The following is a 16484-nucleotide window of genomic DNA, read 5'->3' on the forward strand; positions in this document are numbered from 1 at the left end:
ATGACGAATACGACGTACCAACAGCTATGCCATGTAGGGTCACACATGCAAACCGCATGAAACAATCTGCATGCAGCTTGCATAGCTGCATGGGAGAGCTACCCACATGACAAACTATTTGTTTGATGCCAACTTTACATTTGCACTCATACAAGTGCTGTGAAAAAGGCAAATTCCATGCTGGCCATAATTAGACAAGGAATAGAGAATAAAACTGCTGCTCTCATACTGCCCTTGTACAAATCTATGGCGAGACCACACTTGGAATACTGTGTACAGTTCTGGTCACCACGCCTAAAAAAGGATATTGCAGAGCTTGAGAAGGTGCAGAAAAGAGCAGCCAAAACGATCAGGGGACTAGAGCAGCTGCCCTATGAGGAGCGGTTAAAACACTTAAGGCTGTTTAGCTCGGAAAGAAGGTGGTTAAGGGGAGACATGACAGAGGTCTATAAAAATTATGCTTGGTATGGAAATAGTGGACAGGGAGAAGCTTTTCTCCCTCTCTCATACCAGAATGCGGAGTCATCTGCTGAAGCTGGAGGGTGAGAGATTCAAAACAGATAAAAGGAAATATTTCTTCACACAATTCATAGTTAAATTGCAGAACTCCCTGCCCCAGGATATGGGGATGGCTGCCAACTTGGAAGGTTTTAAGAGGGGAGTGGGCATGTTCATGGAGGAGATGGGTATTCATGGCTGCTAGTAAAAATGGATACTGGTCATGATGCATACCTTGTCTTTACAGTATCGGAGGAGCATGCCTATTATATTAGGTGCGTTGGAACACAGGCAGGACAATGCTGCTGCACTCATCTTGTTTGCAGGCTTCCCAGAGACACCTGGTTGGCCACTGTGTGAACAGACTGCTAGACTTGATGGGCCTGGGTCTGAACCAACACAGCCTTTCTTATGTTCTTATGAGAAAAAACCCTGGCATCTGTGCCCTGTTTGCTGGCCCTTCAAGGGAAACAGTTTGTCACTGTGTGAAACAGGATGCCAAGTCTAAATGGAACACTGGTATTGCCCAATGAGGTTCTTCTTATCAACCCAACTATCAGCCTCCCGTCCTGAATCAGTGCCCATAGAGCACATACAGGGACTCCCTGCCATTGGATTAAGGAAGGAGTTACTACTGAAGGGAGTGAAATAACCCCAAAAACCCTGCTCAGACCCAACTTGTTTGTATTTTACATCTGATGTCATTTTGGAAAATAACAAGGGAGAACCAAAAAGGAAGGCCACCTTCACTCAGGATGAAGTACAAATAATATTCCCTAACGTAGGACAGAAATAACACAGTGGCTTGGTAATACTATTTGTAGCAAGAGTTGCCACAATCCATGAGGAGATCTGCTGCTTTATCCAATGCAATAAAGATGGTTTCACTCCATTATCATTTGTATGGTTTTTAAAATGATACAAGATCTTCTATAATAGTTTGTGTTACTCTGCTGGCCATTCAAGTATAATAGCTGGGGGGAGGGTTCAAAATGGTAACTGCTGGCTTTGGGAGATGTGATGTACCTAAATGCTAGCAGTTCATGTTCTCTGACAGGCATATTATTGTTCACAAATTTCACCAAAAAGGCAATACATCTATCTACATGGCAAAAAATGTGCAATTTCACAGTTACAGCTACTGTATAGTCAGCTATAGAGAACTATATATTCTTAAATCTTAGTGGGAATTAAGTACATATAACTGTATGAATACATGAAGCTGCCTTATACTTAATCAGACCCTTGGTCCATCAAAGTCAGTATTGTCTACTCAGACCGGCAGCGGCTCTTCAGGGTTTCAGGCAGGGGTCTTTCACATCTCCTTCTTGCCTAAACCCTTTAACTAGAGATGCCGGGGATTCAACCTGGGATTTTCTGCATGCCAAGCAGATGCTCTACCACTGAGCCATGGCCTCTCTCCTAGAAGGGTGCATCATGAACACATGAAGCTGCCTTATACTGAATCACACCCTTGGTCCATCAAAGTCAGTATCAGACCAGCAGCAGCTCTCCAGGGTCTCAGGCAGAGAGGTCTTTCACATTACCTACTTGCCTAGTCCCTTTAACTGGAGATGCCAGGGATTGAACCTGGGACCTTCTGCATGCCAAGCAGATGCTCTACTAATGAGCCACAGTCCCTCCCTAATCAACTGAGGTGGGTCAGCATCAATACTTTTGAACACTGCCCCATTATTTTAGCTGAAAACCTGGAACAGTTTCCTATATTATACTCCATGCTAGAACATTAGAATCAAGAATTGGCCGTACCCATTTGGGAGGATGTTCAGACACCTCCACTGCTTACAGTACAAGCCTAAGGCAGGTTACACCTTTCTAAATCCACTTAAGTCAATGGTGTAACTTTGTTTTAGGATTGTACTGTTGGCCTTCAAACCAAACGTCCATCTATAAATACACGTTTACCCCCAGCTAAGTTCAGAACCAAAAATCAATTTACAGTGTTATAAAGACCACACTAGTTCAATGATCCGTATACTCACCATTTCCTATCTCCCTAGAAAGTTCTAAATTTAACTACTCTCTTTAATGGGAAGGTACTGCAAATTTTCTCCACACTGATCGCTTTCTTAGACGAAGATTAACAATTCTATAGCTGAATATCCACTTAACACAAATTCAAGGAGCTACAAAAGCAAATGCAGTGTGTGGAACATGTGAGACTGTGGAGAAGAAACTGATAAAAATGTAAAAAACAACACAACCACTTCAGGGTTAGATATCTTTAATTAAGCACTGTTATTCTGTTAATTTGTGTGAGTGTGTAAAGCGCCGTCAAGTCACAGCTGTCCCATGGTGAACCCATAGGGTTTTCAAGGCAAGAGATGTTCAGAGGCTGTTTGCCATTGCTTGCTTCCTCGTCATGACCCAGGTGTTCCTTGAAGGTCTCCCAGATATAGAACTCTGCTCTTATTCTTGAACTGAATCTTGTTCACATCCGTCCACTTTTCCAGTGTGTTCAGATCTCGTTGAATTATATATCTTCTGGGAGGTAGATATATAATTTGCCAATTTTAATTTGCAAATTTAAAGAGTAGTCCTTCCACACCCTCATCCAGTTAATTTATAAAAATGCAGAAGGTCCCAGGATCAATCCCTGGCATCTCCAGTTAAAGGATCTGGCAGTAGGTGACATGAAAGACCTCTTCCTAAGACCCTGGAAAGTGGCTGCTGGTCAGAGTAGACAATACTTTAACTGATTCAGTATAAGACAGTTTCATGTGTTCATGACACACTGTGGCAACATATGCCACATGTGAAGTTCAGGATTTGCAAATTACAGTTCTAAGTTAAAGGCTGACTTAAGTGCATACAACAAGAAACCCACCAAACAAATATTATTTATCATGGAAATGTGTTGCGTCTTTCTTTTTAACATTCAAAGGAGGCAGACATTTTGAAAGACACCTCCCCCCCCCCTCGCAAAAAAACCTGTTAATTATAAAAGAGTATGCTTAAAAATTTGGGAAAGCAGTTAAAAACTTTGAAAGGCAAGAAGTTAGCTGAAGACTGTTTAGCAAGGAAACAAGACTACTTTCAGAAGCATCCACTATACCATGTGAAAAAGAATGCAAAATTCACGTAAAACCTGGATTAACTGTTTTAGTGGTATCAATCCAGAAGCCTCTTAAATGTTAACAAATGTAGGGAGTGTAAATACAACAGTTTTATCTTACTATCACCATCTTCCAAACACAACTCCATTTTTCAACTTCAAAGGGCCCCAGACACATGCCTGGGGGTTTTCCTTCCTCCTCTGCTCAACAAGATACACAGGGGAAGGCCACAGGGGCTCCTGATCTGTCAGATCAAGTCCCTGAGAAGAAGCAATGTGGTATCCCCCTTTCTTTTCCCAAAAGCTTGGTAAGATGAAAAGTCCCTGGCTTGACCACATGAAGCTGCCTTATACTGAATCAGACCCTTTTGGTCCATCAAAGTCAGCATTGTCTGCTCAGACTGGCAGCTGTTCTCCAGGGTCTCAGGTCTTTCACATCACCTACTTGCCTAGTCCCTTTAACTGGAGATCCCGGGGATTGAACCTGGGACCTTCTACATGCCAAGCAGAAGCTCTACTCCTGAGCCAAAGTCCTTCCCACTTGTTCAGATTCCTGGGAACTGAACAGGCAGAATTCCCAGCTCTCTGTGTGCCTTCTGGAGCAGAGAAATGTGCAAAACTGAGCTGTGTATTATATAAAATCACCAAAGACTGTTCAGATGATCTTGAGACCTTTCTGCATCTTTTCACAGGTTTCATCCATCAACACTATATTTTTAGGTTAATATATGTGATCCCTCATTCCACAAAAGAGCATTTGCATTCTTAATGTTCTAACACGTTAATCGTATGGTATCAACATGTAGACAAGTAAATCATCTTATTCAAAAATCTAGGTAGTTACAATCACGTTAAGGTTTATTTATTGGATTATAGTTCTTGGATATTGTAAAACAGTCTATTAAACTATTATGTCTATTTAAAGAGCACTCTACATTAATTATAAACAGAAATGCAAGGTAGGCGTAGCCTAGAATGAAAAGCACTTCTGACTATTTCTGGATCAATTTGACTCCTAGTGGTAGCAGGAAGCGCTGTCAAGTTGCAGCCAACTTATGGCAACCCTTCAGGGTTCTCAAGGCAAGAGATGAACAGGGATGGCAAAACCTGGTCTTCCTTGATAGTCTCCCATCGAAATAATGACCAAGGCCGACCTTGCTTAGCTTTTGAGGTCTGATGAGATTGAGCTCAGTTATTGCAGTATATTTTGTATGCCTTAGACTGGATAAATATCAAAAGTCAGCACCTCAAATCAGGGGAAGAATTCTCTCATTTTGAGTGCCCAATAGCCTCTCCAGCAAGTTCCAGAAAGAAGACACCCTCCACACATAGCTAAGTCTGAATGTTATAAAACCCTGTGCTTATAATGTCATAGAGAGCGCTAACTGCTCACTTCAGGTAGAACAAAGGTGACATCAAAAATGCATAAAGGGGGCTAGTTCTGATGTTTTCTGTATGATTTATGCATAAACATTTCAGTTTCTAGAAAGAACTTTTATTTTGCAAAAACAACTTGCATTTCCAAAAATTATGCTATTAAAGAATTAAAGAACAGTATTACACTCCTTTATATACAGCAGTTTCTGGAAAGATTTCTTTCAAAAGAAGTTAAGACAATTCCAACAGCCAAGCCTGACTTTAAGAGCAAGATAAATGCAGAAGCTCATCAAGAGGCAGTGAGTCAAGATGCTCACAGAACAAGCTATCACTTATGTACTTCCTTAACGGAATCAAAGTTGTGCCTTCTTAACATCTACTGAATTAGAGGGCCTAGAGCCATGTTGGCGAACCTATGGCACGGGTGCCACTTCCGGCACGCGTAGCCCTTTCTGCCGGCACTCACGGTTCCTCCAATCCGCTGGCCTTTCCGGCTCTGCCCCACCCCGGATGGGGGAGGCTGTAGCCCAGGGGTGGGGAACCTCCGACATCATTGGCGGTGGCCCCCGGACTCTCCCACAGAAGCTGCCGCCATTGCTGCCGCTGGAGCGTGCGCGGCCAGCCAGGCGGGTGGGAGAGCGGGGAACAGAAGCCGAGCGCCCACACTCGGCATGGCTGGTGGCTTTTCCGGCGCCCTCTGGGCCTGTGCGGGTGGAGGGGCATGGCTGGTCGGTGGGTGCGAAGGAGGCGCCCTCTGCCCCACCCTGCTCGCCTCTCACAAGCCTGCCGCCGCGCCCCACCGAGTGGCAAATCCAAGGCAAAACCTCCCATGCATAAATGGCCTCTTTCTTTTTCTGTCTCCCTCTGTCCTTTTCTTTCTCTCCCTTGCTCCATTTCTTTCTCCCTTTCTCTCTCTTTTTCTTTCTTTCTCTCTCTCCCTCCCTTCCTTCCCTTTCCCCCTCCCTTCCCTTCTTTCCTTCCTTCCTTCTTTCCCTCCAGTGGCTTCTCCAGCACCCTCTGGGTCTGTGCGGGCGGAGGGGCGTGCAGTCCTATTCCACCTTTGAAGTGCCCACAAGCTATCCTCCAAACACCTTTCCATTTGTCTTGATATGTAGAGAGAAAACACTAAGGAACTAGTTGCCAATCTCCAGGTACTAGCTGGAGATCTGCTATTACAGGTGATCTCCAACCAATAGAGATCATTGGTTCTTGTAGGTTATCCGGGCTGTGTAACCGTGGTCTTGGAATTTTCTTTCCTGACGTTTCGCCAGCAACTGTGGCAGGCATCTTCAGAGTAGTAACACTGAAGGACAGTGTCTCTCAGTGTCAAGGGTGTAGGAAGAGTAATATATAGTCAGAAAGGGGTTGGGTTTGAGCTGAGTATTGTCCTGCAAAAGTATTGTCCTGTAAGTATCAAGATAATGTGCTAATGAGGGTATGGTATGTTAATATGGAACCATTGTATCCTGAAGTGATCTGTTAATGTGTGTAATCCAAAACTAATCTGTATGGCTATTGTTGAATGTTGTCTTTGTCTGGAGGTTTTTCAGGGCAGGAAGCCAAGCCTTATTCATTCTTAAACTCTCCTCTTTTCTGTTAAAGTTGTGCTGATGTTTATGAATTTCAATGGCTTCTCTGTGCAATCTGACAAAATAGTTGGTAGAATTGTCCAGTCTTTCAGTGTCTTGGAATAAGACCCTGTGTCCTGTTTGTGTCAGTCCATGTTCAGCCACTGCTGATTTCTCAGGTTGGCCAAGTCTGCAGTATCTTTCATGTTCTTTTATCCTTGTTTGTATGCTGCGTTTTGTGGTCCCGATGTAAACTTCTCCACAGCTGCAAGGTATACGATATACTCCTGCAGAGGTGAGGGGGTCTCTTTTGTCTTTTGCTGATCGTAGCATTTGTTGTATTTTCTTGGTGGGTTTAAACACTGTTTGTAGGTTATGTTTTTTCAAAAGTTTCTCCATCCTATCAGTGACTCCTTTAATAAATGGCAAGAATACCTTTCCTATGGGGGACTGTTTTTCTTGAGTTTTCTGATTTTTGTTTGGTTCAATGGCTCTTCTGATTTCATTCTTGGAGTAGCCGTTTGCTAGCAGTGCGTGATTTAGATGGTTAGTTTCTTCCTTGAGAAACTGTGGTTCACAGATCCGTCTTGCACGGTCCATTAATGTTTTGATTATTCCTCTTTTCTGTCGGGGGTGGTGGTTGGAGTTTTTGTGTAAGTAGCGATCTGTGTGAGTTGGTTTCCGGTAGACCTTGTGACCTAACTGAAGGTTTGATTTACGGATGACAAGGGTATCAAGAAATGGGAGTTTACCCTCAATTTCCTTTTCCATGGTAAACTGAATGTTTGGATGGATATTATTAAGATGGTTTAGAAAGTCCATTAATTTTTCTTCACCATGGCTCCAAATGGTAAATGTACCAGCCTTATTTCACCATTGTTTGACAACAAGTTATTTCCTATGGGATCAAGAATTTTATGAACAGATTGATGGAGTAGCTATGGGAAGTCCACTCAGTCCAGTAATAGCAAACTTTTACATGGAATATTTTGAAAAGACAGCATTAGAATCAGCACCTTACAAACCTAGTCTGGTTCAGGTTCGTAGATGATACATTTACCATTTGGAGCCATGGTGAAGAAAAATTAATGGACTTTCTAAACCATCTTAATAATATCCATCCAAACATTCAGTTTACCATAGAAAAGGAAACTGAGGGTAAACTCCCATTTCTTGATACCCTTGTCATCCGTAAAACAAACCTTCAGTTAGGTCACAAGGTCTACCGGAAACCAACTCACACAGATCGCTACTTACACAAAAACTCCAACCACCACCCCCGACAGAAAAGAGGAATAATCAAAACATTAATGGACCGTGCAAGACGGATCTGTGAACCACAGTTTCTCAAGGAAGAAACTAACCATCTAAATCACGCACTGCTAGCAAACGGCTACTCCAAGAATGAAATCAGAAGAGCCATTGAACCAAACAAAAATCAGAAAACTCAAGAAAAACAGTCCCCCATAGGAAAGGTATTCTTGCCATTTATTAAAGGAGTCACTGATAGGATGGAGAAACTTTTGAAAAAACATAACCTACAAACAGTGTTTAAACCCACCAAGAAAATACAACAAATGCTACGATCAGCAAAAGACAAAAGAGACCCCCTCACCTCTGCAGGAGTATATCGTATACCTTGCAGCTGTGGAGAAGTTTACATCGGGACCACAAAACGCAGCATACAAACAAGGATAAAAGAACATGAAAGATACTGCAGACTTGGCCAACCTGAGAAATCAGCAGTGGCTGAACATGGACTGACACAAACAGGACACAGGGTCTTATTCCAAGACACTGAAAGACTGGACAATTCTACCAACTATTTTGTCAGATTGCACAGAGAAGCCATTGAAATTCATAAACATCAGCACAACTTTAACAGAAAAGAGGAGAGTTTAAGAATGAATAAGGCTTGGCTTCCTGCCCTGAAAAACCTCCAGACAAAGACAACATTCAACAATAGCCATACAGATTAGTTTTGGATTACACACATTAACAGATCACTTCAGGATACAATGGTTCCATATTAACATACCATACCCTCATTAGCACATTATCTTGATACTTACAGGACAATACTTTTGCAGGACAATACTCAGCTCAAACCCAACCCCTTTCTGACTATATATTACTCTTCCTACACCCTTGACACTGAGAGACACTGTCCTTCAGTGTTACTACTCTGAAGATGCCTGCCACAGTTGCTGGCGAAACGTCAGGAAAGAAAATTCCAAGACCACGGTTACACAGCCCGGATAACCTACAAGAACCAATGAACTCTGACCGTGAAAGCCTTCGACAATATTTCAATAGAGATCAGTTCCCCTGGAAAAAATTGCCACTTTGGCAATTGGACTCTATGGCACTGAAGTCCTTCCCCAAACCCTGCCCTCCTCAGGCGCCACCCCAAAAACCTCCCACTCATGGCGAAGAGGAACTTGGCAACCCTAGCCTCTCCCTCTGGGCCCCCTCTGGGGGTGGTATTCAGGTTAAATTGCCGCATTGGCACTCGGCAATAAATAAGTGGGTTTTTGGTTGCAGTTTGGGCACTCGGTCTCTAAAAGGTTCGCCATCACTGGCCTAGAGTAACAAAGCTGTGTATAAGATCGCTTTTAAAAATGTAATAGAAACCCAATTTTGTACTTGAAGATCACTTGATCTTTCAGTTTCATTTAAATACACATCTTCCTATAAAGAGTGGAAATTCTAGATGCATTCCTTTAGCTAGCTCAGTTGCCTTCCTGCCACTTCCCAAGTGTTTGGGATAGAGGACAATTTAATATACACAAAAGAAAAGAAAAAACGATTATGATATAGGTACCCTACACTTTTTAAACCCTGACTGCTGAATAGCAGCCCAGAGAGGAAATGTTTGCAACACTCCTGGAAACTGTTCAGGTTCTGACTTTGGCAGTCCTTTTTTGGGGGGGGAGTTCCACATACATAGGACAAAAACCAAGACTTGTACCGTGGCTGTTCAAACTTGGCGCATGGATAATATACCGTAGTCCCAAAGGTGCTCATCTGAGTACCATGCCCAAACTTCATCTTCCATGCAGACACAGCAGATGCCCCATTCTAAGTTCCTACACTCTAGTGCAGTAAGTATTAAGACTGTAGTGTTGGTCACTGACACCATTTCTTAGAAGTACCAGTGTAAACAGGCAACATATTTTAGGATTTCAACGATGGGGGGGGGGGGGGGCAGTACCAATCGATATCTCCAAATTCACCTGATTTTCAAGCACATTACATACCTACAATTAACTTTAATCTACTAATCATAATAGGTTTTTTTAATCGTTGTTAGAAATACAAGGGTAAAATAACTTTCTTCTGAACTTATTTTCTAATATACAGTACTTTAGCAGAAATCTGTATTTTTGGAAAAATCCAACAAAAAGCCTCCAATTAATTACATCAATTAAAGTTATTTAAAAAGTATCTTATCAGAAGCATGTTATATTTTAACTGAGCAACTGAATATATGTGCACATAAGAAGAGTTGGTTTTTATACGTCAGCTTTCTCTACCACCTAAGGGGGAATCAAACCAGCTTACAATCACCTTCCCCTCCCCACAACAGACACCCTGTGAGGTAGGTGGGGCTGAGAGAGCGCTAAGAGAGCTATGACTAGACCAAAGTCACCCAACAGGCTTCATGTGTAGGAGTGGGGAAACCAACCTGTTTCACCAGATTAGTGTCCACCGTTCATGTGGAGGAGTGGGGAATCAAACCAGGTTCTCCAGATCAGAGTCCACCACTCCAAACCACTACACCAGGCTTGTCCAACCCAACCCAAAATCTTAAACTTACTTAAAACATTATGAGATCAGCTATCGTTAGTGTTAGTGTATTTTATGTGTGGCCCAAGACAATTCTTCTTCTTCCAATGTGGCCCAGGGAAGCCAAGAGATTGGACACCCCTGCACCTACATCATGCTGGCTAAGCATCCTGCTGCACATTAAACAATATCTGCTGCTCTTTTTGCTACACGTACGTCTTGCAACTGAGAAGCTGAGGACTACCGCTGGCCTTTAAAATAGGGTAGGCTGAGAAACAGCAACTTGCTTCTGGGTGCTTACTGAGTTTAATGGCTAAACTTGGATTTCCCACATTCAGATCCAGCATTCTAGTAAGATCAGCACGCTAATTAGCAATGCTGCTTGTGCAGCCTCTGCTCCCAGTAGTTAGCTTTTGTTTTTCTCATGCTGCAGTTTCAGTCATCGTGCAGGGCAAAGCAAATACAGCCTGGTGTTGAAAGAGGGCAAAGTCAGTAAATAATGGCCAATCTTATTTGATCAGTGGGAAAAAATGAATTATTTCCAGCCAGCTGTAGAAGTTGACTGCTGCGGATGTGTACTACTTCTCAATATATACTCTATTCTTGTGCACAGATAAAGAAAACCTTCAGTGTAAAGTTTAGGGGACCACAAATGTTAACCAGGCTTATTCGTTTATTATTCCCCGCCCTCCCCAGCAAAAGCTGGGCTCAGGGAGGCTAGTATTTGCAGTTCCTACAAATCCCTACTCCCTTCTCAAGTCTCTGGCATGCTTAGAGGGAATGGGAGGTGGGGTGCTTTCTCTCATTTGTGCGGTGGTTTGGAGAAGGTTAGGAACAGCAACTATTTCTCCTCATCTCTAAACCACAGCTCTAAGAAGAGTGCCAGGCAGAAGATGAATGTGCTGCCAGGCATCCTGCTCATGGGAGGACGTAGGCGCATGCTACAGGCAAGCAGATCTACTTACTATGAAGTAGTAGTTTTACTACTACTTCAGAGTGGGCACCAATGGCAAATCCCAAGGATGCAAAACCAGCCTTGCCCCCATCAAACTAACGGTTCACTTAATTAGGCATTTTGTTTCTTACAATGGACAACCAGGTGTGTGTCAAGCTTACAAGAGGGCCACAAAGGCAGCAACTGTCCCCTATTTGTCCCCCATCATCTAAGAACATAAGAAAGGCCATGCTGGATCAGACCAGGGTCCATCAAGTCCAGCAGTCTGTTCACACAGTGGCCAACCAGGTGCCTCTACGAAGCCCACAAACAAAATGACTGCAGCAGCATTATCCTGCCTGCGTTCCACAGCACCAAATATAATGGGCATGGTCCTCTGATACAGCACCATAAGAACATAAGAAAAGCCCTGCTGGATCAGACCAAGGTCCATCAAGGCCAGCAGTCTGTTCACCCAGTAGCCAATCAAGTGCATGGAAACCCACAAACAAGATGACTGCAGCAGCATTACCCTGCCTGTGTTCCAAAGCACCTCATACAATAGGCATGCTCCTCTGATCCTGGAGAGAACAGGCATGCATCATGACTAGTATCCATTTTGACTAGTATCCATGAATAGCCCTCTCCTCCATGAACATGTCCACTCCCCATTTCAAGCCTTCCAAGCTGGCAGCCATCGCCACATCCTGGGGCAGGGAGCGCCACAATTGAACTATGCCTTGTGTGAAGACATACTTCCTTTTATTTGTTCTGATCAGGCACAGGTCACAGGATCACAGGGCCATGATTTTCCCACTCTAAACTGACCTTAAGTTATCTGTGTCAAACCATAACACAGACCAGGGTTTCCTGAGCAGGGAACCATGTTTACCATTAGTCATTTTTTAAGCTAGTTCCAACAAAGCCCTTCATCACGGTTAAGACCATGTTGGCAAGCCACTAAGAGTGCAATCCTGAAAGTGGGGGTGAACAGGCATAGGAGCTGGCATGACCCCGCGGTGGCACAAGTGCCCATTTATCCCGGTACAACGGGCACTTACGCCATCTCAGGGGGTACACACACTGGCAAGCCATGCTGCCATGCGGGGCTCCACTGCCTGCACAACCATGCCGGGTGCAAAATCCCGGAAGTGGGAGCCCGTGCCAGCATGGGGCGGGGGCGTTCCAAGGGGCTGAGTTGCCTTTAGGCAGCATCCTAACCCCTTTTGGCCTGGGAATGACCCCTAGAGTTGCGGCATTGCTATGCCACCTTTTTTGGTGGCGTAGCCTCACTGTTTTCGATGAGGGGCATTTCCCCCATTTTACATTTTTTATTGTTTTATTTCCACCACGGCAGCCAGGAAGCCTCTATGAAGGCGCCCCGGCTGCGCGCTCCCAGCCGCCATGCATCTACCCCCCTTTCAGGATTGGGCTGCCTACACACTATCCAATAGTCTGCTACACAATAACTGTGGATAAGGAGAGCTGAGAAACATGCCTCTTCTAGTTCGGGTTGCCAACAGGCCTGCAGGGGAAAACAAGATTCCTTTCCCTTTAACAGAGTCTCTCACTGAGACACAAATTGGATTACACAGTGTAAATCAGAACATTCAACAGAATAAAGCATCTAATAAGCAATGCAATAGGACTACAAAAATTTGGAACAAAGCAAAAAGTATTACAGTATGTCAAACAATGCAGAAAATTGTACCACAAAGGTGTGAAAGTTTATTGTCTGTGGCCAAAGTAATGCAGTAAAAAAAGGATAATCCAAACGAATACTACATAACACAGACAACAGCACAATCTATAGTTCTGTGCCCTTTATACGAGAGTCTTCTTGGACTATTCCCTCATAATCTAGCCCTATTAACTTTATAAAAATACCCTCCTTACATTAAACATCCAGCAAAAGACAGGACATTTTTCTCCAGTTCTGGCCACTCTAGCATTAACCCATACTGCCATCAGGCTTCACCTGTATTTCACAAATTGACTTATGTGATAAAAAACTATTCATATATATTGTAGAAAAGAACACCCTTGTACTGAAATAGAAGAAATAAATCTGAGCAATTATAAGCTCACTGATCTTTTCCACAACTAGTATTTATGGGTGCCTCCAAAAACACCAACAAAATCGCACACATTTCTAATGCTATAAGACCAAGATCGTTCTTTTTACTAATCTATATTCTTTTACATTACAAGAGGCAGCACAATTAACAAGCATCAACAACGAAGAGTGTAAAATGTTCTTGCCCCATGGAAGAAAAAAATGTGAAAGAAACACATTTTAAAGAAGCCTTGCTGGATTACAGACATTCCTAATTTTTTATTAAAATAACAGGTTTGTTGTCCTTTTTTAAAAACACACACACACACACACACACACAACTGGCATGCAAAAAGAAAAACAGTCACAGAATCAGTGAGGCAGATACGGAAGAAAATGACATGAAATCCAAAGCCCTAGCACAATGGCATGATACCCCATCCCCACTGTCACCAGTCAACCCACATGAACCTAGGCTCAACTGTACCATAAATAGACAACATGCACTCCAGCACAGCAAAGAGTTCGAAAAACATTCCACACCCAGGAAATTTAACTCTGAATGCTTGCAGGCCCCAGAAAGATCAATAATTATAATCCTTTCTTCCTTTCAAGAGAGTAAATGTGTATTATGGCCAAAGAGGGTGCCAGGGTCAGATCTGTTTCATACCCTTCATTTTCAAGGATTATCTGTATTCCATACACATCGGCAAAACACATTCATGCTTTTTCAGATCTCTGAGCTTTAAGCTGCCCCTTATTTCTGAAGTTTTGCTCTGCCAGCCTCATTCTCAAGCTCAAGCCTTCCCTCTTGCTAAAATAAAATAAAGATCAACGCTTCGTCTTGGGATTTTCAATCGGAAAGACAACTTCAAATCAGGTTTAGAATCTTTACAGCCAAACAGAACAGCATTGCCCAACCATGCCAAACGCACACTCTGGATTCCCTACCAACCTTAAAACAAAATGTCTCCAGCCCCAGCATTTTATCCTTATCTGGGAAGGATGTTTACACCAGGACTCTTCCCTAAACGGGGTCCTCAGTGCCCAAATGCTGAGATTTCAAAGCCATCCAAATAAGTTCAGTAAAGATCTGTCTCCCTAGTGCCTGGAATTGGCCCAAGATCTAGCTGGCAGAACAGCCTGGAGGTTTACACGAGCCGCCAATTGGAAGTTGAATCAAATGTAGACAGAGACAACCAATGCATTTCACCTCAATAACTGCAGCCACCGTCTTGATTTACAGCGGGATACAAGTTACGTAAATTCCAACTGAAAGGGATCCAAGAAGCAGCTGCTAATCCAGAAACTTCAAGCCACACAACCACTGACAGGAGCATGCCCGAACGTCATTTTGGAAACATTTGCAGGCAACCATTAGAGCAGCACGATGTACCTATACACGAGAGCTTCTCACCTTTATCCTGAGTGCAAGACAGGATTTCTTCCTCTTTGGGGTTAGTCACCTGGGTGATAATGGACGGGTTGTCCATGGAAACAGAGTCCGTTTTCACCTGGCTATCTCCCTCCCAGAGGCAGGTTCGGTGTGCGTTTATAGGTTCTCTTTTTATTTTTCCTTTCAGGAAATCAATAGGTGGATTTATACGTGAAAAAAAAATACCACTCCAGGAGTGAAGCCAAGCCCCCCCTCCCCCCAATATATATATATATATATATTCGTAATAAAAGGCAGCAAGCATACAGGTCCCCTTCTGTTGCTCCTCGTCCTCTTTCCTTCTTCCAAAGCAGAGGGATTAAAAAAAAAAAAAAAAAAAAAAACAGGGAGGAAGTGGAGGGGGGCAAACCCAATTCCAAAAATGACTACACCACCCAAAGCAAAAACCCTGTGCCAATCCGAAGAAAAATAAACCTGGCACAACTCCAAAATCCTTATGCCAGCCACTCAAAGGGGAAAAAAATAAATAACAACCCTCCTTAACAACCACCTTAGGACAACCAAAAATATTTTCAAAAATGGGTGGGGGGGGGGGAGAGGAGAACTGCTTGCTAACCTCTATTCCCCCCTCCTAACCCCGAGGTTCCTAAAACCAACCCTAAACTACCCCTACCCTTTAGAAGAGCCTGAACATCCCCCCTACCCCCCACAGAAAGGGGGCTAGCCCAAAGCACCCTCCATGCTGCACCCTAAAAAAAAGACCCCCAACAACATCCCCCTTAAAGGACCCCCCCAATATCTACCCTAAAGTTACCTGCCCCCCTTAACTGACCCCCCCTCAAAACTACACCACTGGGACCCCTCCCCCCAACGGACTGTCCTAACCGGGGTCCCCTCAGCCCCGGGCTCCCGCCCTGCCCCCCATGCGAGCGCCCCCTGCTGGCCGGCGGCGGCTCCCCGGGGGATTACCTCATCGCGCTCGCCCCCAGCCCGCCCCCCCTGCCCCCCTTCCCCGCGGCGGCCCTGAGGGGGGGGTCGGAGGCAGAACGAGGCGGGTGGGAGGACGAGGGGGGGCCCCTGCGGCGGCGGCGGCGGCGGCGTCCGGCGGCGGCGTCTCCGTGCTGCGCCACAGCAGCCTCCCCTCCGCCCGCTCGCAGCCCGCGCTCGCCCGCCTGTCAGCGCCCCGGGCAGGCGCCGCCTCTCTCGGCGCTCCGGCTCCGCCCGCCGCCTCGGCCCCGCGCGCGCAGCCGCTCCCGAGGAGGAGGAGGAGGAGGAAGGCCGCCGTCGCCACCGCCTCCTCAGGCAAGACCATGGAGGCGGGCGAGGGAAAGCAAGGCCGCGCCTGCCGCCCGAGCGGTAAACAACGGGGCGGGGCCGCCCGGCCGGGCTGTCAGTCAAGCGAGGGGGCGGGGCCGCGAGGGGGAAAGGGGCGGGGCGTCGCCGGAGAGGCCGCCCGGCCGCGCTGTCAGTCAAGCGAGGGGGGAAAGGGGCGGGGCGAGGCGTCGCCGGAGAGGCCGCCCGGCCGGGCTGTCAGTCAAGCGAGGGGCGGGGCGAGGCGTCGCCGGAGAGGCCGCCCGGCCGCGCTGTCACTCAAGAGAGGAGGCGGGGCCGCGAAGGGGGAAAAGGGGCGGGGCGAGGCGTCTCCGGAGAGGCCGCCCGGCCGGGCTGTCAGTCAAGCGAGGGGCGGGGCGAGGCGTCGCCGGAGAGGCCGCCCGGCCGCGCTGTCAGTCAAGAGAGGAGGCGGGGCCGCGAAGGGGAAAAAGGGGCGGGGCGAGGCGTCGCCGGAGAGG

The 16484-nt window shown here is 45.4% G+C and overlaps 1 protein-coding gene across 2 annotated transcripts in view; it reads right to left on the minus strand.

The window, feature by feature from the left end:
• CTDSPL (CTD small phosphatase like) overlaps positions 1-15693 on the minus strand; it is a 70864-nt gene extending 55171 nt beyond the window's left edge. For both annotated transcript variants that reach the window (XM_056857501.1, XM_056857499.1), the window contains exons 1-2: positions 15664-15693; positions 14716-14874 (exon numbers count right to left, since the gene is read on the minus strand). In XM_056857501.1, coding sequence (XP_056713479.1) covers positions 14716-14791 — 76 coding nt within the window. In that variant the 5' untranslated portion in view covers positions 14792-14874; positions 15664-15693. The remainder of the gene's footprint in view (positions 1-14715; positions 14875-15663) is intronic.
• Positions 15694-16484: the final 791 nt, after the last annotated feature.

This window comes from Euleptes europaea, chromosome 11 (assembly GCF_029931775.1).
Source record: "Euleptes europaea isolate rEulEur1 chromosome 11, rEulEur1.hap1, whole genome shotgun sequence".
Classification (NCBI taxonomy): domain Eukaryota; kingdom Metazoa; phylum Chordata; class Lepidosauria; order Squamata; family Sphaerodactylidae; genus Euleptes; species Euleptes europaea.